The sequence below is a fragment of the Ochotona curzoniae genome, unplaced genomic scaffold (assembly GCF_017591425.1).
Source record: "Ochotona curzoniae isolate NIBS_2020 unplaced genomic scaffold, NIBS_Ocur_1.0 contig_1, whole genome shotgun sequence".
Taxonomy (NCBI): Eukaryota; Metazoa; Chordata; class Mammalia; order Lagomorpha; family Ochotonidae; genus Ochotona; species Ochotona curzoniae.
Genome location: NW_024464918.1, coordinates 42,116,528 through 42,142,559, shown reverse-complemented (window position 1 = coordinate 42,142,559; position 26,032 = coordinate 42,116,528). Strand labels below are relative to the sequence as shown.

General features: G+C 45.7%; 2 protein-coding genes across 3 annotated transcripts in view; one reads left to right on the top strand and one right to left on the bottom strand.

The window, feature by feature from the left end:
- Window positions 1–1,526, bottom strand: part of DCTN4 (dynactin subunit 4) — a 38,381-nt gene extending 36,855 nt beyond the window's left edge. Inside the window, exon 1 of one of the 2 annotated variants that reach the window (XM_040972503.1) lies at window positions 1,028–1,526. The gene's annotated coding sequence lies outside the window, so the exon portion shown is untranslated. The remainder of the gene's footprint in view (window positions 1–1,027) is intronic. The other variant, XM_040972516.1, reaches the window with a different exon arrangement.
- A 4,186-nt stretch (window positions 1,527–5,712) lies between these two features.
- On the top strand, window positions 5,713–24,713 carry SMIM3 (small integral membrane protein 3). The gene is made up of 3 exons (XM_040972487.1): window positions 5,713–5,727; window positions 6,015–6,355; window positions 23,383–24,713. The coding sequence occupies exon 3, from the start codon at window positions 23,394–23,396 to the stop codon at window positions 23,574–23,576; it is 183 nt and encodes a 60-aa protein (XP_040828421.1). The 5' UTR covers window positions 5,713–5,727; window positions 6,015–6,355; window positions 23,383–23,393; the 3' UTR covers window positions 23,577–24,713.
- The last annotated feature ends 1,319 nt before the right edge of the window (window positions 24,714–26,032 follow it).

The window sequence follows — 26,032 nt, the reverse complement described above, 5'->3', positions numbered from 1 at the left end:
TTTTAAATACTTTGCTAGTCACATGCTCTTTCACAATCCCATTTTATCCTCTCCAAAATCCTTAAGACAATACATAGGTTTTACATGCATTCTCTAAAGGTGAATGACTTCCCTTTTTTCTCATGGTTCCCAGCGTTCACTGAGGTTGCTGGTTCACTAGAAAGTGGACTTCCTTACTCTCTCATTAGCATAATGCTGGGACCCTGCAAGCCAAAGAGGAAGTACTAGACCAGTTTCCTGGGAGAGAGTTGTATTTCTGCTTCCACACCAGAAGTGTACCTCTTGTTCCTTCATGGTTGCATGATGAGACCTCATTAACTAAAGTTTATTTTCACACGTTGAACTCCTTGGATGGCTTTGTTTCCATATTTATCCAACATATCCTGATAAAGAAGAGGATATATTCTTTTTTTTTTTTTAAAGATTTACTTATTTTTATTGCAAAGTCAGATACACAGAGAGAAGAGACAGAGAAGAGTTTCCGTCTGATGACTCACTCCTCAAGTGACCGCAACGGCCAATGCTGCACCGATCCAAAGCCAGGAGCCTGGAATTTCCTCCAGGTCTCCCATGCAGGTGTGGGAACCCAAGGCCTTGACCTGTCCTCATCTGCTTTCCCAGGCCATAAGCTGGGAGCTGGATGGGAAGCTGGGCCACTGGGGGATTAGAACCGGTGCCCATATGGGATCCCAGTGAGTTCAAGGCGAGGACTTTAGCCACTAGGTCCCAGCACCAGGCCCAAGGGTATATTCTTTGAATAGACATCCAGGGACTCAGTAAAAGTTTTGAATTCTGATGGGGTCATTGGGAACAAGATATCACTTAAGATTACTTTATTTCAATTTGCATAAGCATAGTTTACTAAATTGAGGGCTAACAAGAATGCAAACTATACCAAAAACAGAGCGGGGGGGGGGGCGATAGAAATAATTTCTATCAGAAAACATCAGGAACTTTACATCAGAAAACAGATCAGAACAATACAATTTACCAAAACAATCAGGTTGAATTTCCTTCATTGACTTACTAGGCTGCAATTTCTTCTTGGCTTTCAAAACTTGGATCTTCAATGTACATCTATGTTCATTCACTTCTGGATTAAGAGTCCTGGAAAATTTGATTCAGTCCTGTGGTTCACTCTCTCGCTGTTTGCTTGGGGTTGCAGTGTCAGCTTATGCTGAGAAGAGCAGTTCTATGAATGTATTCCAGTGAAGAGGACCTGGTATGGTTGTTTCCAGCAAGGTACTGGTCCTGTCTTTGGTTAATATGCTTTAGCTTATAGCAGGAAGACTCTAACAGTGTATTGACACTCTTGATAAAAGATAAGAGCTACAACCTGTCATTGTTTCCCGGCAAGCACCTTTATATCTTTTACAAAGAAATCTGTCACTCACTGGTTTACTTCCCAAATAGCCTCAATGGCCAGGGCTGAGCCAGGCTGAGCCAGGCTGAAGCTAGGAGCCAGGAGCTTTATCTGGGCCTCACATCTGGGTGCAGGGATTCTTCTGCTTTCCCAGGCACATAATAAGGAGCTGGATTGGAAGTGGAGGAGCTGGTATTTCAACTGGTATACATATGGAATGTTTGTGCTGCAGACAGTAGATTAACAAACACTTCTACAATGCTGACCTCCTATACTTTTCTCTTATGCTAATGGTGATTCTTATTTGAAAAGTATTTTAAAGTTGTTTTTCCAAGCTCATCTTCTGAATTAGAAAAATGTCACCATTCATGAGTTTTTATAGGTCAAACCATAACCAAGAGGATGAGAAATCAGCACACTGTGCAGTTATTTTCCTTAGCTACATATCTCCTACTTGGGTAGATTACACAGAAACTAAAAATAACTTTTACTGTCTCTTGTTAAGAACAAAGTGAATATTTTAAGACTAGTTTGTCAATTTCTATCATTTAAGATTTCATTATTTGAAAGATAGTGGGAGTGAGAGAGCACTTTATTCCACTGATTGACTTTCCAAATTGTTGCAATAGCAAGGTTAGCATCAGGCTAAATCCAGGAACCAAGTCTCTGTTCTAGTCTCCCATATATGTGGCAGGGGTGCAAGTTTTGAGCCATCTTCTACTGCTTTTTCTGGTGCATTAGCAGGGAGCTGGATTAGAAGTAAGGACTCATAATTGTATGTGCACATTCACGTTTCTTTGTGATGTCAGTTCTCTGTACAGTCCCAGTCATCCACATAAATCACCAACAACCCTGGATGTTGTAGGCGTTTGGTGAGTGAGCCAGGAGATGGAAGATTTCCTCCCCTCTGCCTTTCAAGATGAAAATAAATCAATAAGCATGGAAAAAGAGAGGCAAAAGTGTGTTGTGTGCACAGTGGGTTGTGGTTGATGTTTTTCCATTCTCTTTTAGAATTATCCAGGCAGCTAAAGATCATTAATTAATTTATTTGATTTAGTATCATTCCAAATTCTCCAGCGCCTTGGAAATCATGTATAAGCTGATTACAAAGTAACATAATTATTAATGATATAAAAATTTGAGGAAATTTGAGTTAACTACAATCTCCTTGATAAAGCACTTTCTGTCACTCCATCACATCATCTTGCATTCTTCCTGGTTTCTCAAGCTGATATCATCTTGTTTATTTATTTATTTACACATTATGAATATTTTCCCACTAGATGGAAACGTAATCAAGAAAGGAGATTTATCTTCTTCCTGGAATAACTTCACATGAAGGAGTGCAGGAATAAAATATTCAGTTATAATACCTACATTAGGGAGAAGGCAAAGGTCTCATTTTTGCTCTTTTACAAGTGAGGAGATTGAGACATCAGTAATTCTTGAGCTATTGAATAACAGACACAGAATTTCATTTTCTTGATTTCCAACCCTGTGCTCACTTTGGCAACATATATACTGATTTCCAATCCAGTATATCACATTTTTAAAAATTATTATTATTATTATTATTTTTAGTGGAAAGGCGGATATACAGAGAGGAGAGACAGAGAGGAAGATCTTCCATCCGATGATTCACTCCCCAAGTGAGCGCAATGGCCGATGCTATGCTGATCCGAAGCCAGGAGCCTCTTCCAGGTCTCCCACGTGGGTGCAGGTTCCCAAAGCTTTGGGCCGTCCTCCACTGCTTTCCCAGGCCACAGGCGGGGAGCTGGATGGGAAGCGGGACCACCAGGATTAGAACCGGCGCCCATATGGGATCCCGGGCGTGCAAGGCGAGGACCTTAACCACTGCACCATCGTGCTGGGCCCCCATTATTTCTTACAACTACATAAATTTACCTGTGTAAGTGACAAATGAAAAATGAAAATATTGTGTAGATGTAATTGAGTTGGGGGTACGTGCTATAAATTGCATGCTAATGGGACATCCCTTAAGCATTCTCTACTTTCTAAACTTTTGTTTGTTTAGTTTATTTTTTTAAAGAGAAATTTTGTTGGCTGGTTCATTCCCCAAATGACTGCAAAGCTGGACCAAGGCCAAAGTCAGATTAGGATCCAAGAATTCATTCCAGATCTCCCATGTGGGTGAAAGGAACCCAATCACTTAAGCTGTCACCACTGCCTCTCATGATTTGCATTGGCAGGAGGCTGGAGTCAGAAGCAAGTCTGGGAGGATTGGTGTGATAGCTCAACTGATTAATCCCTGCCTCAAGCACCAACATCTCATAGGGTCACCAATTTGTGTCCTAGCTACTCTACTTCCCATCCAGCTCCCTACTGGGAAAATAGCAGAGGATGGCTCAAAGCTTTAGGACCCTGCACTCATGTGGGAGACCCGGAAGAAACTCCTGGCTCTTGGCTTCAGATTGGCTCAGCTCCGGCTATTGTGGCTATACGGGGCGTGAACCAATGCATAGAAGATCTTTCTCTCTGTCTCTTCTTCTCTTTGTAAATCTGCTTTTCCAATAAATAGAATAGATCTTTAAAAACTCAAGTCTGGAATTGAACCCAGATATGCTGATGTGGGATGTAGGCATCTTAATCACGTGGTCAAAAGCTCATGCAAGCAGTATTTTGGTAGAGGTCAATGTTACTAGCCTACAGCTTCTCTACAGATCACCCTCATTGATGATGGGGTCGCATGCTGATAAACTCATCACAAATTGAAAATATTGTCATTTAAAAATGCATTTATTCAGCCTAACCTACACAATATCATACTGTAACACGGTAGAGTGTCAACTATTTCCCCTCTATGTGATGATAGTTCACTGCCACTGCTCAGCATCACAAAGGTGCAAATCGTATATTGCTTTTGTGCCAGGATGAAGTGTAGAAAAAAAAAAGCCACAGGTTGAACCATTGTGAAACAGGATAGTCTATATTTATAAATGAGGATATGAAATACTGGGTTCAGGCATTTGCCCTCGTGGTTAACTCACCAGAAAAACAGGCTGAGTCCCATATTGGAGTTTGATTTCCAGCTCTGGCTCTTGGATCCAGTTTCCTGCTAATGCAGACCCCATGAGGCAGCAGCAATGGCTTAAGCAAATGGGTTCCTGCCATTCACATGGGAGACCTGAATTGTGACCCAGACACTCAGCTTTAGCCTCAGTCCAGCCCTGGGCAATTGGGAAATGAACCAAAGAAAGGAAGCTGTTTCTTAGTCTCTAGTAAATAAAAAGAAAGTGAATATGAGGTATTTCCTCATTTATTGTTGTTGTTGTCACACAAGCTTGTTTGCTGCAATGGGTCAAGTCTTCCACTCTTGCACTCCAACACAGGACCCATGACTCTTACCCTGCAGTGCTCTTTCAGCACAATCAGTGCAGGTGAGACAGCAGGTAGTACACTTCTCATACAGGATGCAAACTTTGTCCTTTTCACTTGCTTCTTGGGTCTCAGGGCAAATTGACATTAAAGAAATATTAAAATACAGATTCATGACTGACTGGGAAAGGAAGATGCAGTATGGCTGATTCTGGCTCCAATCCTGGGCCTCTGCCTTATGTCCAAGACAAGCCAATGGTCAGGCAGTGGGTATGGGTTGCTAGTTGTTCATCCAAGGAAACACCCTCCTCCTTCTTCCTCTGATCAGGGGAAACTGTATTGAGCTAAGATTATCCTCCTTTAATATTTTTTTCTCCTACTAAAAGTTTTGTGTTAACCTCTTCAAACCTGATTGTGCTAGTTTTAGGCTCCCACACATTCTGCTTTGATCAAAGCATTTAGAATTTCTGTCAAAAATCATTTTTCATGTCAGTCATCTTCATCCTCATTGTCTTTCCCCTGAAAAAGTAGTGAGGGATGGGCTGATCTTGCCATTTCTGGAGAACAAGTCCTCGCTGAGAGCAACAGAGGAAGCAGCCTGGGGATGCCAGGCCCAGCTTCCTACAGGATTTAGGCCAGGGTGAGTGCCCCATGGCTCTTGCTGTGTCCATGCTGCTGGGGGGTGGGGCGCTGGAGGTGGGGAATAGGGGACCAGAGAATTGAGACACATCTGGGCTTTCACGCTTCCCAGGGCACTGCGAGTTCAGGCCTGCACTTCTGCTCTCAAAAGAGTAGAATTGAGTTCAAAAGTGGGCTACGTGTAGACAAGGCTGGGCGCCCCTGCTATGGAGCACAGGTGGGGCTGGTGGCTGCAGGGTAAGTACTGTCCTGTGAGGGGATAGGAAGCTTGGTATCAGCTCAGTTCTGAGCCATTTATCGTTATCCCCAAACCAACAGGAACGCTAAGGGACCCTATTATGTTAAGCAATCGCCCAGCTTCACAAAGGTCCTCCCACCAAGGCTGGCAGGTGGGTGTGTGGTCAGCTGTGCCTTAACAATGAAACAGAGATGGGAAGCTTCTTTAACCGTCCCACTCGTAGTTCACTGCCACCCAGGCAGGACATGAAGGTTCCGGCTCCTGTAGCTTAACTCACTGACTGTATTTGCCCTTGTTTACATGACAGCTGCAGATAACCTCCGAGGGCACCTTTTGGGCTAGCCCTTTCGGTTTGGAGATACGGTGGCTTGACCAGGGTTAATTTGCAACCAGTGGCGAGCACAACCCTAGCTCCTCCGTGCCTTCTTCCCCACGCAGGTGGCTCTCTCTTTTGCGACCCTATCTGGGGATTCTGGGGGAGGAGCCGAATAGGCTTGCTGCGGCCAGGAGCCGGGGTTTTCCGGGGGCGCGCCCCGGGCGGCCGTGCATTCCTCAGCAGCGGCGCGCCGCGCCCTAGTGCCGAGCCACGCGTCCCGACTGCTCCTGCGCTCAGCCGCCTGTCCGGGCGCCAAGGGGTCTGGGGTTCCTGGCGCGGGCCAGGGTCGTTTTCAGCTCCAGCGGTCCCCAGACCTGGAAGAGCGCTCAGAAATCCTGTGCCGGGAACTTTCCGCGATTCGCAGCGACGGGATCGTGAGGTTGACAGCAGCTCGGCGATCGCGGTGAGTGGGACCACCGGTGTCTTTTGCGGGGCTCGGGCTGCGCGGAACGCTGTGGATTCCCGAGCTCAGGCTCACGTTGCCCCCGGGCTGGGGCCCTCCCGCAGGCCGGCCGGTGCCTTCTACTGCCTGCTTTCTTGCTTTCCTCACTTGTGCACTGTTCCTCCTCCCCGCTTTTCCTTTCTCCCGCTCCCAACCTGAGTCGTCGCCACCTCCTGCTCTTGGTCTTGGGTCCCCGGCGATGCCAGAGAAGGGTGGTGGAGTCCCAGCCCTGCCCGGAGACGGGCTTCTGCCCCGGGTTTCCTGCCGTGCCTTCTGGGAGGACGCCCCATCATCTAACCGCTCTGCCGCCCTCGGTCCTCCAGGCCCGGCGCCTGCTCCCAAGCGCAGGCGTGGATTTTGCCTGGGATGTGCACCACACAGAGTAGCAGTTGTCTGCCCTGGGTTTGGAGTCCAGACTCCTGGGCTCTAGCCTTGGTTCTGTCACCAGCTGCTTCTCTATTCTCTCTCAGCCCTGTTTCCCCATTCGTGAAATGGGGATAATATGGTTTACATAGAAGACAGATGATAGTGGGTGGGGCAGATACCTGCTTTCTGACAAGTTCTGTCCTCCTTGGGGGCTACCTCTCTCTCCTTTACCTAGGACTTAGTCGTTGCAGTTACGAACTTCCTCTACCCCTCCACAGCCACAGCCCTGCCCTCCTATTTTTCCAGGGAAGAGACTGCTAAAACCTGGCAAATGAAGGGTGCCCACTACATGCTCACATCCCCCGTAAAAACCTCGATGGGGGTCGTTATTCTGAACAGCTACGCAGCATCTGGGGACTGCTGATTCTCCTCTCTTCAGACAATGACTCTAAGGCTTGGGAGCTCTGGGTCAGGGAAGTGACAGCTGCTCTCACATGCCATGTTAGGCATTCCTTGAACATTTGCAGTAATCTCTGGGCTAGGAGAGTGGACCAGGATGGTGAATGCCAGATGGGGGTAGGAAGATCCTGTGAGTTATCTGTTTTGTGATTATTTTTCAAGATTTAACATTTATGGGCCTGGCGCGGTGGCGCAGTGGTTAAGGTCCTCGCCTTGCACGCCCGGGATCCCATATGGGTGCCGGTTCTATCCCAGCAGCCCTGCTTCCCTTCCTGCCTGTGGCCTGGGAAAGCAGTGGAGGACGGCCCAAAGCTTTGGGACCCTGCACCCACGTGGGAGACCTGGAAGAGGCTCCTGGCTTCGGATCGGCATAGCATCGGCCATTGCGCTCACTTGGGGAGTGAATCATCGGACGGAAGATCTTCCTCTCTATATATCCTCCTTTCCAATAAAAAAATAATAAAAATAAATCTTAAAACAAACAAACAAACAAAATTTAAAAAAAAAGATTTAACATTTATTTGAAAGGCAAAGTGACATAGCGAGAAAGAGAGATCTCTCTGTTGGTTGAGAGAGAGAGAACTCTATCTGCTGGTTCACCCCCCAAATGACTGCAAAGGCCAAGGCTGGATTTCACAGAAGCCAGGATCCTAGCACTCATCTGGGTCTCCCATGTGGATGGCAGTGGGTCCAGGTACTTGGGCCATCCTCTGCTGCCTTCCCAAGTATGTTAGCAGGGGGCTAGATCAGAAGCAGAGCAGCTGGGACTCCAAACAGCATCCAGATGTTGGTGGGGCAGGCCTTGGCCTAACCTGCTGTACCACGACTCTGGCCACTGCTCTGAGCCTACTGACTGAGGCGTTTCCCTGCTCCGGGCCTCTGCAGCATGAGGAGAGGGGGCTGGACAGGTGAGTGTTTGCTTTGGAGTAGATACAGCAAGCTCTTTAGGCTCGCCAGGGCACTCATCAATATGCTGGACACTGGCGAGACAGCCCAGCCACATTGCAGGAAATAATGCACCACTATACAGAGAGTGGAAAACGCCCAGAAGTGCTTCTGTGCTGCATTGGGGACCTTCTCCTTCCAGCCGCTCTGAGGGCCATGAGTCATGCTGTGGGGCTTTACAAGTCACACTCAGCAAATGTCCCATACGCTGACCTCCTAGAGCCTCCCAAATGTGGGCTTTTGTGCACAAAAGATCTGGGGCAGCTGCAGAACCACTCGGCTGTGGTGAGACAGAGGACAAGTAACAGACTCTCGTGTCCGAGAGACGGGGTCATGACCTCAGTCGCTCTCCTGGCCATAAGCCGATTCTTCTTTTATTTCCTTTGTTGTTGTTTTCATTTTTTATTACTTAAAAAACATGCTCTGTTTCTTATCTGTGGACTCAAACATGGAAGGGACATAGCTCCAAGGAAAGAAAGTCTTTATCTTGGCTGAGACATCACACCTGCCACCACCCACAGTTGATAGGCGTCAACCTTGGCATTGCCACGTCCTGCAGTGCCCCCTCCCTGCCTGGCCAAGTGTGTGGAATGATGTAACACTAGTTACACTCATTACTTATTGGGTGCTTCCTAGGAGCCAGGTGTTATTCTGTGTTTTACAGGTATGGACTTGTTACACCTTTACCACAATCTCCTTAGAGAGGGCCTATCGTTTCCTGTATTTCACAGATGAGGAAACAGAGTCAGTCATTCATCTGAGAGTACCTGGGCAATGAGTGGCACAGCTGCAGTTTGAACCCAGGCAGTTGAGCTCCAGGGCCTGTCCTCTGCACTGCGATGGGGGGAGTCAGGCTTCAGGTCTTGCCTCTGTTGCCTTCTCAGGAAACCCCTGTGCGGGGTTGATAGCCTCTACGCTAGCAGATCACTAGAGACCCTGATACTCATAACTTGCCAGGAAACAGTGATGCTCATGGGAAATGAAGGGCAAAGCACTGGATAGTAAGCAAGGGAAACAGGGCAGAGGTAGGAGGGTTGGCCACGTTAAAGAACAGTAAGGTGGGCCCACTATGTAGCATACACCTCAATATTCCTGGACCGTCCTGTGAGTATGAAAATCTGAGGGTGCTTGGGTCTGCAAGTCTTCACATATGCTTGAGATCATTTCTAGAGTTCTTATAATAGCTGATAGAATGTAAATGCTATGGAAATAGTTTTTAAAACCTTATTTTATGGGGAATAACAACAAGAAAAAAAGCTGTTCAGCATGGTTGCAACTGTTTTTTAAGACTGTTTTTGATCCCTGATTTGTTAAATCCATGAGGAGAAGCCACAGATACAGAGGGCTGACTGTACTTTTAAATTGCTTAATTGTGTATGGATATATCTTCTTCCTTTTGCTGATTTGGTTTCCAATTGGCTGATTGGGTATATGACTTGTTAGTGACTCACTACATAGGATCAAGGGAAATGAAATTAAGAGAGAGCAGAGACAGAGAAAACAACACTGAGGTTCCCAAATTAGCTCCAGTTTATGATAATCCATATCTGACACACCTGTCACTACCAGTCCCTACAGAGGCCAACTGCTAGTCAGTGCATCTCACTCCTACAGGCCAAGAGGCCTCCACCACGCAGTCTTCCTGACAGGCCCTACCAAGCAAGCCTTTGCTCTTCCTTGTCTCCCCACCTCATCGCCCTGGATATGGTCAAGGAAGCAACAAGTGGCAAAATAGGACATCTCTCAACCTGAGTGCCTCAAAATATCTTGGGAAATGATGCTGTTTTAAACATCATGCTTTTCTATTCATTCTTACCTGTCTTTTCTTCAGTGGTCTCCAACATAAGCCCTGCCTGGAACTGGGGCAAGAGCAGCAGGGGAGATGGGATGAGAGAGAATAGTCAGCCTTGAGAGCTGGCCAGATCTTCAGTGATCACCTTGCACCTTGTCCCTTTTCCAACCTTTCCAGTGGACCGGGTGGAGCCCTGCAGGAAAAAGTGATTTACTCAGCATCCAACAGCATGTTCATTTTTTAATGTTGTCTAACAATTTACTGTAAATTTGATAGTTTTAAATATATAGATATATATATATATCTATGTATATATCATAGATTGAAATCTAGAGTAGGTCTCATGAGAATAAAGCAAAGTGGCATTAGGCATATTTCTCCCTGGAGGCTCTTGGGGGAGAATCCACTTCCTGTTTAATGGATTTGTTGGCAGAATCCACTTCTTATGGTTTTAGGACTGGAGTTGCTGGCTGGGAACTGGTGGCCATCTGGTGCTGCCAGAGGCCTCTGTCTTTGTTGGCTCTCAGCTCCCTTCCTCTATCTTCAAGCCAACATTTGCAGATGAGGCCTTTGTGTCCCATCTCTGTGGTCCTCGCTGCTGGCCTCTTGTGCCGAGATGAGGCTGGGCCCTCCTGCATATACTCGGGGTAATCTCTTCATCTCAGATTCCTTATCTTGAATCACAGTCCTGGGTTTCATGGCTCTCTCTAAGTCATGTTTCCTTTCTCAGTCAGGGCATGGGCATGTTTGGGGGTGATTTTTCTGCCTGCCCTCTGAATGAAGCCTTCTCTGGGAAAATGGGCTGCTGAGGAGCCTCAGGGTGCTGGGTGATTGGCGTCACTCCAGTGGCTCTGTCCTGCATCCCACTGACAGACCTTGTCTTGGAGCATCTGCTTTGTCAGTCCTGCACACAGCAGCACTTAGTCACTGGCAGGAGACCATGTCGCATGTGATGCGTGGCGGGGGCTTAAACAGGATGCTATGTGTTTGGCCTGGGCTTTCTCTTCTGCAGGCTCTGCTGCATTCTAAGATGCTGGGATTGGCTAGGCTGTGTGGGACGTGCAGTCTTGAAAAGCTCTGGCTGCTTTAATGATCTCTCTGAAAGATCTTGGTGTTTTTCCACGTTTCCAGCCACAGAGGAACAGACTGAAACTCAGACGGAGAACAAGTCTTTAGCTCATTAGGAATTTTAGAAGAGATGGAGGCCTGATGTGAAATGAGTATATAGGACTCCCTCAGGGACCTTGGGTCATAGGAGAAAGGGCTTTGATGTAGCTCTCAATTTAGATAGTTTGTGTGCCCGGCCTGCTCCTTCTTTGGGTCCCTTATTTGGAACAAAGGTCCTGGGTGAAATGACATGCTGATATGGGAAACATTTTTGCTTTAAATTAAAAATGCTATTTTTAATTTAGTTATTCAAAATGGGGAAGAGAGAAAGAGAGAGATTCATTCTGTGCCTGTTCTGGGGATTAATTCTGTCTCCCCAAATGCCCACAATTGCTCAAACTAGGTTGGCCCAATGCTAGGAGCCAGTAGCTCTTGTTAGGTCTCCCACATAGGGGGCAGAAGCCCAGCCGCTTGAGCTGTCACATGCTGCTGCCTCCTAGGGAGAGCATTAGCTGAGTCAGGAGCTAATGTGCTTCCATAAGGGGTGCAGGAGTCTTAGCTATTGGGTCAAATGCCCACCACAGTGATTGTTGGAGGGTAACTTGCATCACTGGGGTGGGAGTGCTTGCAGGGAGAGAGGGCTCTCCAAGAGTAAAAATTCTTTGCCTGGAGTCTGCAGGGTGGGCTAAGAGAGACGAGGACCCCATAATCCTTCCTGAGAACTCAGAAAATGGTGGTCAGAGGATGTCATTTTATTTTGAAGCTAGACTTCTGACTTTTAGAGTCATGGGGACTCCCACAGGGGTTCCACCAGGTTCTGTCTGGATTTGTTCAACTAACTTCCAGGAGCTGAGCTCAAACCTGTAATGGCCTGTTCTTTTATATATATCCCTTTCTTTAGTCTTACATTTATTGGCTTTAATGATAAGATCGGGCCTGGTAACAGGTGCCGAAGGTGTAGCAATAAACAAGGCATGCGGCATCTTTCCTACTTGTGTTTGCACTGGATCTGGCAAAAGGACACGTGTTAACCTCCTTAAGGAATAAAAGCCAAGAAAAACAAATTAGTGAGCAACAAAGAAGTTAATTTTAGATTGTGAAAAGTATATGAAGAAAGTAAAGCAAGATATGAGATAAAGAAAGCCTGCTGGATAAGAGTGGTGGTCTGGGAAATCTTTTCTGAAAGGTAGTCTTTAATTGGAGATCTTGGACATTGAAAGTGGCCAGGGGGGACCCCTGTTAGCATTCTTAGCATTCTCAGACAAGCAAGTGCAGAGGACTTCAGATGGAATCAGCCCTTGGGACACAGGTCGTTAGGTAGTCCAGGCTATGCTGGGTCTAGTGAGGTCCCTTCTTGAAACTTGATATGTCCTCACCATGTGTCCTAAATGTTCTGCTCTTCCCTGACCTTAGGAGATGACTCCTATAAAAGTAGGTGGTGCTGGCAGAGCCAAGGGTTCTGTCCCCTGGGAACTATTAGCCTTGTTGTTCACATTTTGCAGGCAGCATCAGCACTCAGGCCATCTCCAGACGCCCCCAGCAGCAGTGACTCATGCTGGTTTGAGCTGCCTCTCCAAGGGTCTGTGCCCAATGGCAAGAAAATAGCCATGGCCCTGTCTGCTCAGAGTCCCAGCCTTGCTGGACTCGGGCTGTGGCTACAGGAAGCCACCTACCTCTATCTGCCTTTTCTCCCACTTCGGGGTAATTATGCTTGGGCTGCCAGCAGGAAGTCATTTCTTTTTATTGCCTTCCTCCTGTGAACTCTTTGATGGTAAAACCAGTTGGATAACTATTGGCAATCTCTCAAAAATTAAATGTTAGCTTGAGCTCAGATGTGGAGAGTGTTTGATTTCCGGTGGAAGGTCAAGGCTAGCAGTCGGACTGTGAGAGGCTGTTTGCTCATGAAACGTGTAGTTGTGGCTTCCTGCCTTGGGCCCAGATCAGTCACGGTGCAGCAGAGCAGTGGCAGCTGCCTAACTAAGGGCAAAACCTTGGGAACCTTTTCTTCTTTTTTCTTTTTCTTTCTTTCTTCTTCTTCTTCTTCTTCTTTTTTTTTAAATTTGAAAGAGAGAATAAGAGAGAGAGGGATATCTTCCATCTGTTGGTTTGCTCCTCAGATGGGCACAACCCAGGGCTGGACCAAGCTGCAGCCAGGAGCTTCTTCCAGGTCTCCCACAGAGGTGCAGAGGCCAAGGACTTGAGCCATCCTCTACTGCTTTCCCAGGCCACAAGCAGGAAGCTGGATGGGAAGTGCTGTAGTCAGGATGCAAATTGGTGTCCATACGGGATGTTGGCTTGGCAGGAAGTGGCCTTACCTGTTACAGCACAGTGTCAGCTCCAGGAACTTAATTTTTTTTTTAAAACTTCTCTCTTTACAATCTATATGTCTTTTTTCATTTGTTTGTTTGTTTATTTTAAAATATTTATTTACTTGAGAGCCTGACTAGGGGAGGAAGAGAGAGATCTCCCATCAGCTAATTCACTTCCCAAATGGCCACAACAGCACATTAACTAGGACTGGGACTGAGACAAACTGAAGTCAGGAACTCCATCTAGGTCTTTCATATGGGTGGCAAAGACCCAAGGCATTAGAAGAAAGCTAGGGACTTGAAGTAGTGCTCTGGTTTGGGATGTTGAAACACCAGCTTAACCCACTGGTGCCACAATGCTGGCCCCTCAACAGAAGTTCTGTGACGCTCTGATTGTTTACCAGACATTACCCTAATTGCTCCTTTTGCCTTAGCTCATTTAACTTCCACTGCATCCCAGTGAAGCCATCAGTATTAGGAGTTATCACTAATGTGTAGTCTTTGACCAGGACTACACATGATTGCAGCACACTGTGTAAGTCGTCACTTCTGGGCTTTGCTGTTGAGGTCTGTTCTGTTCATCCTGCCTTTCCCCTTCCTTCTCCCATTTGAATGCCTGTGTATCCATCTAAGTCCACATCAGGGCCCTCTTTCTTCCGAAGTCTTCTATTGTACATAGGCAGAAATAATGGAATGAGGTTTAGTATTTTTCTGGGCATCTATCACATTCCAGGACACTTTAGTCATCGTCCCTCTTTATCCTCATGATAAGGATGCTGCAGTGTGATGGTTTTAGTCTCCCTATTTTACAGATGGAAAGACGAAAGCTTAGTGATTTTTAAACAAGTTGTCCAGATCCTGGACTTCAGAACTGAGCTCTTTGCACTTCCTTCCTCTTCTCCAATAGGAAGTAGTTTGCACTGTTAGTACACCATTCTCTACTTAGTATTGCATGGAGCAATTGCAGTTAATATCTTTTTCTCTCAGAAGAGGGTAAGTATCTCAAGGGCAGGCTCTGTATTTTGTTTGTCTTTCTCCCCCAGTCATTCTTCAATCCTCAGTATTAATCACAGTGCATACATGTTTAATCAGTTAGACTGGTGTGCTAAATGTGTCAGTTTCATACTTGGACTGGAGGGATAGGTCAGTTTAACTAATCACTCTGCTGGTTGATTAAAACAAACAAACAAAAAACCAAAATGTGAAAATGGATGAATCACTTCCATCTTTGTTGGCAAAGTACAGACACGGCCCAAATCTGGGTGCTTATAAACTGTAGACTTAGGTCAGGGCGCACCTGCAGGCAAGACTTTTCCTTCCTTCCTTCCCTCCCTCCTTCCCTCCCTTCCCTCCCTCCCTTCCTTCCTTCCCTCCCTTCCTTCCTTCCCTCCCTTCTTCCTACCCCCCTTCCTTCCTTCCCTCCCTCCTTTCATTCCTTTCTTTTTAAAAAATGTTTTTATTTCTTTGTTTGAAAGGCAGAGTTGCAAAAAGAGATGGAGAAACAGAGAGAGAGATCTTCCATGCCCTGGTTCATTGCCAACATGGTCGCAACAGCTGGGGCTGGATTAGATGTGAAGGAGCCAGAACTCAAACCAGGCACTTCAAGGGGACATAAGTTCTATGCAGAGACTTAACTTGTGTGCAAAGGAGAAGTCCTGATCTTGTAGATTACATATCTCCCTTTCTCCAAATTTGGAATGACTTTTGGTCAAAAATAGTAAACTCTGATCTGGACCTTGAAGAGAGTCGTGAGTCTGGGAAACTTTGTGTTTATATACAATTGGGTCCGTGTGGGCTCTGGAGGTAGCCATACTAAGTGCCTTGGTGAGTCCAGAGTCAAGAGACCCGAGTCTGACTTCACCTAGTTTTATGATCACTGCCTGGCTGACTTCTCTTGGCTTTAGTCTCCAAAGCTGTAAAATAATGTCATCGTACATGGGATTATGGAGAAGGCTTAGAAAGTTAATATGTGGGACCAGGCCAGGATAGCACTTGCATTTGACAAATACAAACAATATACATCTATTCAATGAATCAAATAGAATATTTTTACAAACTGAAACCTGTAGGCTGGTAAACAAACGGTAGCTTGCATGATCCTGTGTTTGAGGGAGTCAGGGTGTGTTTTTGGGGACCAAAAAAGGCATAATGACCAAACAATGGTAGGGTCTGAAGAGCATCTTGCCTTTAAGTCCTGGACAAAGGGATGAATGAAGAAGCATCCCGAGTAGAGTTATGTGTTCTGAAGGTACTCATCCACAAATAAGAACACTGTTGCCCTGGGATTAAATGCATTGTTTGCTAGGGAGTGTCAAGGTTGAAAGGTAAATAGAAGCTCAGCCTTGTTGCCTGGAACTCACTTTTTCTTAAAAACTGCAAGTTGAGGTTGATGTTGTGGTATGAGAGGTTAGACAACTGCTTGTAGCACCAGCATCCCATATGAGTTCTGATTTGAGTTCCAGGTTGATTTATTTCTAATCCAGCTCCCTGCTAATGCACCTGGGAAAGCAGAAGACGGTCCGAGTACTTGGGCTCCTGCACCTAGGTGGGAGACACAGTCGGAGTTCCGGGCTCCTGACTTTAGCCTGGCCTAGCCCTGGCCATTGCAGTTTTATTTTTTTTTTAAGATTTATTTATTTTACTTGAAAGTCAGAATTAGAGAGAAGGATGCAGGGAGAGGGAGACTTTCATCTGCTGATTAACTCCCCAAATATCTGCCATGGCCAGAAACCCATGGCCAGACCCATTCAGTTTGTAGTGAACCAGCAGCTGGAACATTTCCTCTCTCTCTGATTCTCCCTCTCTGTCCCTATAACTCTACCTTTCAAATAAATAAAATTAATCTCTTTTTAAAATGCCTGCCAACTGTAGGAATTTTAATTTGTGAAATTTACACACAATTTTTTTCTTTAACTAGAAAAGTTGCCACATAATAGGATTGACTAGAGCAATGATGCGTTCTCTTGTCAAAGAACTTGGAGATTCATAAGAAAGGTGGTCCCAGGAGTCAAGTAGGACATCCCTTTTCCAGCCTACATTGAATCAAGTACAGTACAGTTTGCTCATCCTTTGGAGAAAACTTGCTTTTTTAAAGCCTTTTCACTCAATCTTGTTAGTGGATATCAAGTAGTCACTTTGGAATTATTGGCCTTTCCATTAAGTTACCTGAATTGCTTACCTCCACGGCCTGAGGAGAGGCAATGACATGCCACGGACACTGAAAGAGTCTGAGATGGGCAGGGCTGGCCTGGGTGGTACCAGGGGCTTCTCAGCTGCAGATCCCAGGGTAGGGTAAATGCAGTTTCTTAGATATATGTATCTTGAACCTGTGTCGTAGTTCTTTCTGTTCAAAATGACAGGAGTTTAGGCCTGGCTTGCTGCTTTATTTCCCATGGCTATAGAAATACAGTCTTTTTTTTTAAAATTTAATCAGTGATGCCATTAATTTGTGACACTAGTGGTTTGAGTCATGTTCCAGTTAGAACCTTTAATCAGAAATAATAAGCAATATATCTGAGAAACAAATGATAAAGCAAATAGCTTTAGAACTATTAATTGAGTGTTCCAAGAAACAAGGTCTTTGTGCACTTGTAAGGAGCTGGTGCACCCAGATGCCAAGCAGAGGTCAGTCAGAAGTCAGCTAGCAGAAGCTCACAGTCCTGCTTTTTCTCAAGCAAAATTTTCCGGCCAGCAATCAAAGCTGCCAAGTGTAAGATTTGTTTAGTTCTTATTTCGGGAATAAAATTTTCCCTTGGTAGTGGGGAGAGGTGTACTGCAACTCCTACACAAAAGACACACGTCATAGGACTGAGGGCAACAAGGCAGGTGGGGCTCCCCGGACTCTGTGAGGCCTGACCTCATCTGTGTCCAGCCACGGCAGGGCCTTCGAGGACATCACAACCTGTGGCTTTCAGACTGTCCTGAGGATCCTGTCCACAGGGTCCAGGGAAAGCTGCGTGGCTGTGCTGTGCCAGGAAGCCAGCAGGGCATGCCAGGCAGAGACACTTGACAACAACAATTGCACAGGTAGGCTGTCAGATTTGTTGTCATTTGGAAGGAAAAGCGGCTTTACTCTCCTACCAAGGAGATATTGTGTGGTCTGGCTTCATGCTGCGTTCAGTCTGAGCTGCAGTAGTAGAGGGGCGAGTGTTTAGTGTTTTCCGGGATGCTGACCAGCCCTGCTGAGTGGAAGGGACCGCAGGCCTCCGCACACTTTGACCCGAGCAGCTTTAGTTTGAACACAGTTTCACTCGTGCATGTAAATACGGATGTGGTGTGCAGAATACAGGAAGAGTCTGGTTTATTCTTCTCCTGGCTTTGTTTTGATTTTATCTTTTAAATATTTATTTGAAAGGCAGAGCTGGACAGGGACAGACAGACAACCTTTCATTTTCTGGTTTACTTCCCAAATGGCTAAAACAGCCAGGGGTGGACCAAGCTAAAACCAGGTATCAGGAACAGCTTTTGGTTTCCTACATGAGTGCAAAGGCTCAAGGCCTTGGGCCATCTTCTGCTTTCCCTGGTACATTAGCAGGGAGCTGGATCAGAAATGAACAAGAACCAACACACATATGGATGCCAGCCTTGCAAGTGCTGGCCACTTGTTTGTTTGAGTTAGAGAAGGGGACCTGCTTGGATTTGTGTGTTGGAATAATGACTCTGAAAGGCAGCAGGAGCAAAGGTGGGGGAAGACCCAGGGGCCTCAGTGTCTCTATCTGTGAAACAGGGCTGGTTCTAGATTTCATGTTCTATGATTCTTGATTGCAGATGAGTCAGAAGCTTACTTCTTGTAAATGACAGGTTTTGCTTATGAAAGTTGGCCAGGCAGATTATGTATTCCTGGCGTGGAGACCCAGAAACAGTTTGATGTTAATGGGTTTACTGGAAAGGGTTTTTGTAGGGTTCCTTTGGCCTTAGGCAGGTTGGCTGTTGATGTCATCAGGAGACCACAAAAACTGATTTATCCTGCCCCAAGCATCTGTAAGACTTGCATCTCCTGTGACTCACATTGCTTGCCATGTCTCAGACCTTGGAGAAAGTGACTCCATTTCCACAGCAGAGTCGTGGCCAGCCTGTGCCTCTCCCTCCCTGGCAGGCACAGCCTGATAGACCTGTGGTCCTGGGGACCCCGGGTGAGGCTTCTCTGTCACCTGGGGCCTGGTGGATCTGACTAGCCTAGCAACTGAGTACCCAGGAAACAATCCCCAAACCTCGGTTTTAGGAAGGGTTTTGTACATCTTAGAGATTGTTACATCCAGGGATTTCCCAAAGCCAACTATATACTCGAGTCACCATGGCAGTTGGGACAAAAGACCCCCTCTCATCCAATTCATAAAGTCTGGGAGGAGCCAGAAAACCAGTGTTATTCGTACTGTCTAAAGTGAGTCTTACTATGACCACAGATCTAGAGATTGATGAGAATTAGTTTTATTTGATTTTGGGCTGGTGCGATAGCCTAGTGGCTAAAGTCCTTGCTTTGCACGTGCTAGGATCCCATATAGGTACCACAGATTCCTTTTAACCCAGATTTTTAACCAAAATTCAAAGAACAGGGCCTAGCACCCTGGCCTAGCGGCTAAAGTCCTCACCTTGAACACAACAGGATCCCATATGGGTGCCGGTTCTAATCCCAGCAGCTCCACTTCCCATCCAGCTCCCTGCTTGTGGCCTAGAAGAGCAGTCAAAGACAGCCCAAAGCCTTGGGACATTGAACCTGCATGGGAAACATGGAAGAGGCTCCTGGCTTCAGATCAGTTCAGCTCTGGCTGTTGCTTTTACTTGGGGAGTGAACTAACAGCTGGAAGATCTTTCACTCTGTCATGTCTTGCATCCAGCTCCATGCTGTGGCCTGGAAAGCAGTCGAGGATGACCCAAAGCCTTGGGGACCCTGCACACACATGGGGAGATCTGGAAGAAGCTTCTGGCTTAAGATCAGCTCACCTCTGGCTATTGCAGCCATTTGGGGAGTGAACCAATGGATGCAGAATTTTTGTGTCTCTCCTTTTCTCTGTAAAACCTGATATAAAACCTATTCAATAAAAATGAATAAATCTTAGAACTAGAGCTATCTTACTCATTCGGTCTGCATTAAATGCTCTTAGAAACTGGGGAACTCACCGTGAGTGACAGTCTGCAGTGTGTGTGTGATGTGTGGCACAGGCTCGGGGTCTGGGGTGGTGAGAGCCGACTGTGGGATATACCAGTCTTTTCCGAAACTCTGGTCCATTCCCATGGAAGCCCCTCTCCTCAGTTTCCTGCCCACTGGCATGTCCCCTCCCCAGTGGCAGCCCACCTCCAATAGGCCCTGCTGCTACTCCCAGCACCACTCAGCAGAGTCCAGGACTGAGCCATCTGGAAATGGCTCCACTAACTTTTTGAAGTCCCCATGCATCCTTACCTATCTATTAAATTCTACAAAATCTGAATGGAAGCAATGATCCTGTACACACTATTCCTGCACTTTATTTAAATATTTTGGACCTCACTGCAGATCAGTCTTTTTAATAGCTGTTAAATAAATTGCACTTTTCACCTCCAGTCCTTATTACCCCTTACAGAAACATTTGCCCATTTGGCCCATCCCTCTGCCCTCTGTGCTCTCGTCACAGCCATCCTGTACTCCGTCATTCTGGTTGATTTCCATAGCTGCCACACATGAGTGAGACCATTTAGTATTTGTGTTTCTGTGCCTGACTTATTTCACTTAGCATAATGCTCTGTAGGTCATCTGTGCTGTCATAACTGGCAGAGTTCCCTCTTTTGAAAGGCTGACCACAGAATGTATGCATCTCATGTTTCCTTTATCCATATTTCACATTTTCTTTATTATATATATGTATATATATCACATTTCCTTTATCCATTCATTGTTGATTCTCTAACTTGGCTACTGTGAATGATGCTGAAATAAACATGGGGGTGCATCTATCTTTTGGATATACTGATCTTAAATCCTCTGGCTATATACTCAGAAGTGGGATTATTGAATCATAAAGTAACTATATTTTTAATTTTGGGAGAAACTTCCTTACTGTTCTCCATAGTGCTTTATTTAAATAAGTTATTATTTGTAGTAAATCTGGAGCAATTCTTTTTTTAGTATATGTGCTGCCGAAGCGAGCACTGGAGCAATTCTTAATGTGTAATAAGCACTATATATTTGTTAGTTGAATGAATGAGCAAATGAATGAATAGATAAAATCATGGCATTGTATTACATTATATGGATCCACCTTACTATATCTTACTACTTACTGACTCTTTTGGGGGTCAGGTGCTCTAACACATATGCAGAAACATGCTTGAAGGTGTATGTGGGAGACTGTGCATTGGTTGTGGTGATCAATACCTTGTTTAAGGTGGTAACAGTGGCCATGACATCAGAGGCATTAAAAAGGAAAGCTAGTGCTTAGTTAAGAGAAGCAAACAGAACCAGAATTGGGAATTTTGCCTGGGACCTAGAATGACCGAATGCCAGATCTCAGGTTTGGAAGAACACCCAGGAGGATGTCTGTGCCAGCCTGTGCCTTCTGGGCTGGGCTGGCAATGTGCCACGTCTGTGCTCTGGGAAGCCTTGGGGAGCCACAGTAACTCACATGAGGGAAGAGGATGCTCTCAATAGTGATATCAGAAAGAAACAGTGGTCCTGGAAGACTCTCAGATACTATGTAAACTCCCAGCTCAAGGTGGCTTACAGTTGAATTTTTTAAAAACAATTTTTTAAGATTTATTTTTTTATTGGGAAGTCAGATATACAGAAAGGAGGAGAGACAGAGAGGAAAATCCTCCTGTTCGATGATTCACTCACCAAGTAGTTGCAATGGCTGGAACTGCGTCAATGCAATGCCAGGAGCCTAGATCCTCTTCCGGGTCTCCCACATGGGTGCAGGGTCCCAAGGCTTTGGGCTGTCCTCCACTGCTTTCCCAGGCCACAAACAGGGATCTGGATGGGAAACAGGGCTGCCAAGATTAGAACTGGTGCCCATATGGGACCCTGGTGCAAGGCAAGAACTTTAGCCATTAGGCTAGAGTTGAATTTTACAGTTGAATTTTAATACCACTATTTTTGATGATGTTATGTCTTATGAAGCTGCGTTTTTGGTGACTGTTGTGGTATAGCAAGTGCAGTACAAACATTAATGTGGGATAAAAAGTGGTGATGGCAATCCCAAAGTTTGAACAAGTACCTAACAAATGTATGTGTCATATTAGTAAGTAACTGGCTAGAAATGGAATAAAATAGTTTCTTTCAGTTTTGTGTGTTATTCAAACAACTACCAAGTGCTTAGTTCTCAAATAACTGCTAAGCTATTAGAACATACTTAAAAATTGTTTGAATCCATCTGCCCAATAACCAGAATTCTTAGGGATCTCTTTTGGCCTGGGGGCGGGGGCTAAAACCTAAGGACGCTGTGAACTGAAAAATGTTTGGGGGCAACTGAATTACATCTTGATTCACTTGAGTTCTTTCAGATGCCAGGGAGAGACACCAAGTGGGCACTGTGTTAAGCAAAACCAGGGAATTATTGGCTTGTCTTTTGGGGATGTTCTGGTTTGTAGATGGCATTAGCCTTGGCTGGGATCAAGTTTCCAAATTAAATCATCAGAGCTCCGTCTGTTTTCCTATCTCTTGGGCAGTTTCTCCACAGCAGGCAGGATCGCCTCAGCTCCTTTCTTTCCAGAGTTAAGTTTGGTCGGTTTGGCCATCTCAGCAGAAAGAATCATCTTCCCCATAACCTTGAGCCTAAAATCCTGGGGAAGGGCCCAGTGTGATGGCTCAATTGGCTAATCCTCCTCCTGCAAGCGCCAGGATCCTATAGGTGCGGGTTTGTGTCCCAACTGCTCCACTTGTCTTCTAGCTTCCTGTTTATGCCATGGGAAAGCAGCAGAAGAGGGCCCAAGTCCTTGGGACCCTGCACCCTCATGGGAGACTCTAAAGAGACTGCTGGCTCCTGGCTTTGGATCAGCTCAGCTTTCGCCATTGTGGCCATTTGGGTAGTGAGCCAGCAGATGGAAGATTCTTCTTTCTGTGAATCTGCCTTTCCAATGAAAAAAAAATTTTTAATCCTTTTGGAAAATTTTGCCTTCCCAGAAATTAGTAAGGGCCAAGCCCAGGCATATCACCACCCATGAGTGCCTTAAGTAAGCCACATGGACCAAGTACGTTACCTCAGAAAGGTGGGGGAGGGGTTCTCTTGCCAGGAAAGAACACTAAAAAAGTGAACTTCCAACTTTTTCAGGTGAGGCTGGTAGGACAGTAGTTTAATAGCTAAGCATGGAGGCTCTGTGTCCTTGGCTATCTGAGTTTATCCTTGGTCATTCTTGGTCAAGTTAGTGGCATCAGCATTTCTAAAGCTCTTAGAGTCCTCATCTATAGAATGGGTATAATGGAAGATAAAGGCCACAAAATAAAAAACAGGCAGTAATTATAGTCCTAGCCTCATAAGTTTCATGGTTAAGGTGAGGGTTGAATGAGTTAACAGATGTAAAGTGGGACCAGTACTGAGGCATAGTGGATAAAGCCACTGCCTGCAATGCATATAACCCATATGGGTGCTGATTTGAGACCTGGCTGCCCCACTTTAGATCCAACTCCCTGTCAGCGCACCTGGGAAAGTAGCGCATTTGGCCCAAGTGCTTGGGCTTCTGCACCCATGTGGGAGACCTGGAAGTAGCTCTGGCTCCTGGCTTTGGTTTGCCACAGCCCTGGACTTTGCAGCCATTTGAGTAGTGACTCAGCAGATGGGAATCTCTCTCCATCTCTCTCTGATGCTTCCAAATAAATAAATAAATAAATCATTAAAAAATTAGACTCAAAGTGCATAGCACAGGCCTGACGATAGGAGGCTGTCAGTGAATGAAGCGGTTGCAATAACTGATCCACGCACTTTAAAGATCAGGTATCTGGTAAGTGGTAAATGCCCTGCCTCTAACTCCGGGAGCTTTCCCTCCCACTCGCGGGTGTGGAGAGAAGGTACACAGCGGTGATTTGCTTTTCCTGTCTCTTGCAGAGTGAAGCAGCATGGATGCTGTCAGCCAAGTGCCTGTGGAAGTCGTGCTCCCCAAGCACATCCTGGACATCTGGGTCATTGTCCTCATCATCCTGGCCACCATTGTCATCATGACCTCCTTGTTGCTGTGCCCCGCCACCGTGGTCATCATCTATCGCATGCGGACTCACCCTATTCTTAATGGAGCTGTCTGAGACCTACCCCCAAGAGGGCCAGGTCGGGCTGGGGACCAGCCTCCCTTCCCAAAGCCTCCCCTTGTTCTCTGAAAGGCAGAAGGAAGGACTTCAGAACTTGGACTTGAGTTCCACTGTTGGTTTTGCCCCTGGCTAGCTGTGTGAACTTGGAAGAGGAACCTCACTCCGTTCCAGGTTCCTTGTCTTTCAAGTGGGGATCATGGTCCCTGTGCTTCCTACCTCACAGGGTTGTAAGAACCAGTGGACTTGGTGGAGGTGAAAACTTGATGAACAACAAAACCACTGCAGGATGCCAGCCTTACGCTGTTTGTAGAGAAGCTTGGAAGAACCAAAAAATCTGACTGCTAGTGATGGCTCAAGGTGGCAAGGGAGACAGTGAGGGTAGAGTGGACCTGCCCAGTGCCCCCAAGGACAAACAAGCAAGAAACACCCTGTCCTTCCAGGAGATGTGCAGAACACTGGGTCACAGTTATTTTCCTTGAGCTGTCATTCCTCAAGTCTTCTCCTTTGACAGGGAACTGAGAATGACATGGGGAGAGAGATGCATAGAGCTTTCTACAACCTTCTCTCTGTCAGAATCTCTATTCCTCGGCATTCTGGGGGAGAGTTTTGCCATTTTGCGGGGGGCAATGTCATGGGGGTTGGAGCTAGATTTTCGTGTGTGTGTGTGTGTGTGTGTTAATTTTGACATTCAAGTGATATTGGAGGATGCAGAGTGGCCAAGTGCCCTGTCCAGCATTCAGGATGTGCAGCCCCTGTCCTTTCATACGTCCCACCCTCGAGGGGCTCTGGCCCTCCGCACCAGCTCCTGCGTTGTTTAGTTCTATGTGTAGCCCTTCCCTACCTCCACTAGCACCACAGCCAAGCCCAGGTACCTTTCTTTAAGAGATGCTCCCAGGACTTCTGGAACAAGCTCAAGACAATATTGTTCTTTTAGATGCTGATTTATATTTATACAGAGTTATTCCTGGACCACCTAGGCTCTCTGATATCAAGAATCAGGAGCATCTTGGTATTCATTTATTAAATTATGTAAGAAGATAGCACAAATATGAGGATACTGTTGTGTGAAAATTATACTATTACTTTGATTTCATTGGTGTGCACAACCAATTTCCAATAAAGTGCTAGAATGAGCATGTTTGAGGTCTTTCTTTAACAAGCACCTGTTAAATTCACAACTCAGATCAAAGGGTTCTGCTGAATTAATGGGCCTTATATGGTTGAAAAGCTGGAACAGAAGGAGGAAGAAAAGGATCAAATTGGTTTCCAGAGTTCCGGCTTCAGCAGGTGAGGGAAGTTATGCAATTGAAACAAACATGTAATGCAAAGGATACGAAACAGATTCTGAAAGCAAGGTAATGTATGGTGAATTTGTAAAATGCATATGGACACATCAAAGCAATTAGAAATGTAGATCCACTCCATGAAAAGAATTTTGTGTCTGGGGTTACGACTCGGAGGTTAGTGTCTACAATACATATTCTTTTTTCCCCCATTTTTTAATTATATTTTTGACAATCTTTACATAGTTAATTAAGGTAAAAGGTTCAAGAGCTACAGGAAAGTGGGTAAGACTATTGTTTCCTTCATGATACAATACATATTCTTTATGACAGAAGGAGAACCTTGCTTGGCAATTTAGGAAACACCTGTGAGAAGAATGAGAATTGTGGACCTGGTGCAGTAGCCTAGTGGCTAAGGTCCTCACCTTGTACATGCTGAGATCCCATGTGGGCACCAGTTCTAATCCCGGCAGCCCCATTTCCCATCCAGATCCCTGCTTGTGGTCAGAGAAAGCAGTGGAGGACGGCCCAAAGCCTTGGGACCCTGCACCCATGTGGGAGACCCTGAAGAGACTCTAAGCTCCTGGCATTGGATTGACTCAGCTTCAGCCATTGCAGCCGCTTGGGGAGTGAAACATCAAACAGGAGGATCTTCCTCTCTGTCTCTCCTCCTTTCTGAATAACTGCCTTTCCAATAAAAATTGTAAAAAAAAAAAAAAGAAAGATCCAAAGATGTGAGATAACATATTATGGTTTTTGAAAAGAGAAAGCAGAAATTCTAAGCTTGTATTTGTTGGCCACTTGAAAAAATCAAGGATCCGATATATAACACTTAAACAACTGTGTTTGTTGAGATCACTGCCTCCACTGTACCATTTAGTTGTGTGAGGTGACTTCAGTTTTTAAAAGAATACATGTGTGCTCTTAGGTAGGAACGGGTCATGAACATTTCCCATAGACTCCCACAATGCATCAGTTCATGTTTTCACATTTAACACAATATCCTTACTGATTTGGGAAGCCAGGGTTGTTGGGCAGCTAGGATACTATTGTAACAACTAAAGAGTATTGACAATCTTTCATTTAGACTTACCCCTCTGCAACCACAAGTCCAGCAATAACCAGGAGATCTGAGAATGACCTGCAGAAATAGGGAAAGATGGCAATATT

Excerpts from the sequence above, each read along its gene's own strand:
- SMIM3 (XM_040972487.1), top strand. The coding sequence starts at position 23,394 with ATGGATGCTGTCAGCCAAGTGCCTGTGGAAGTCGTGCTCCCCAAGCAC.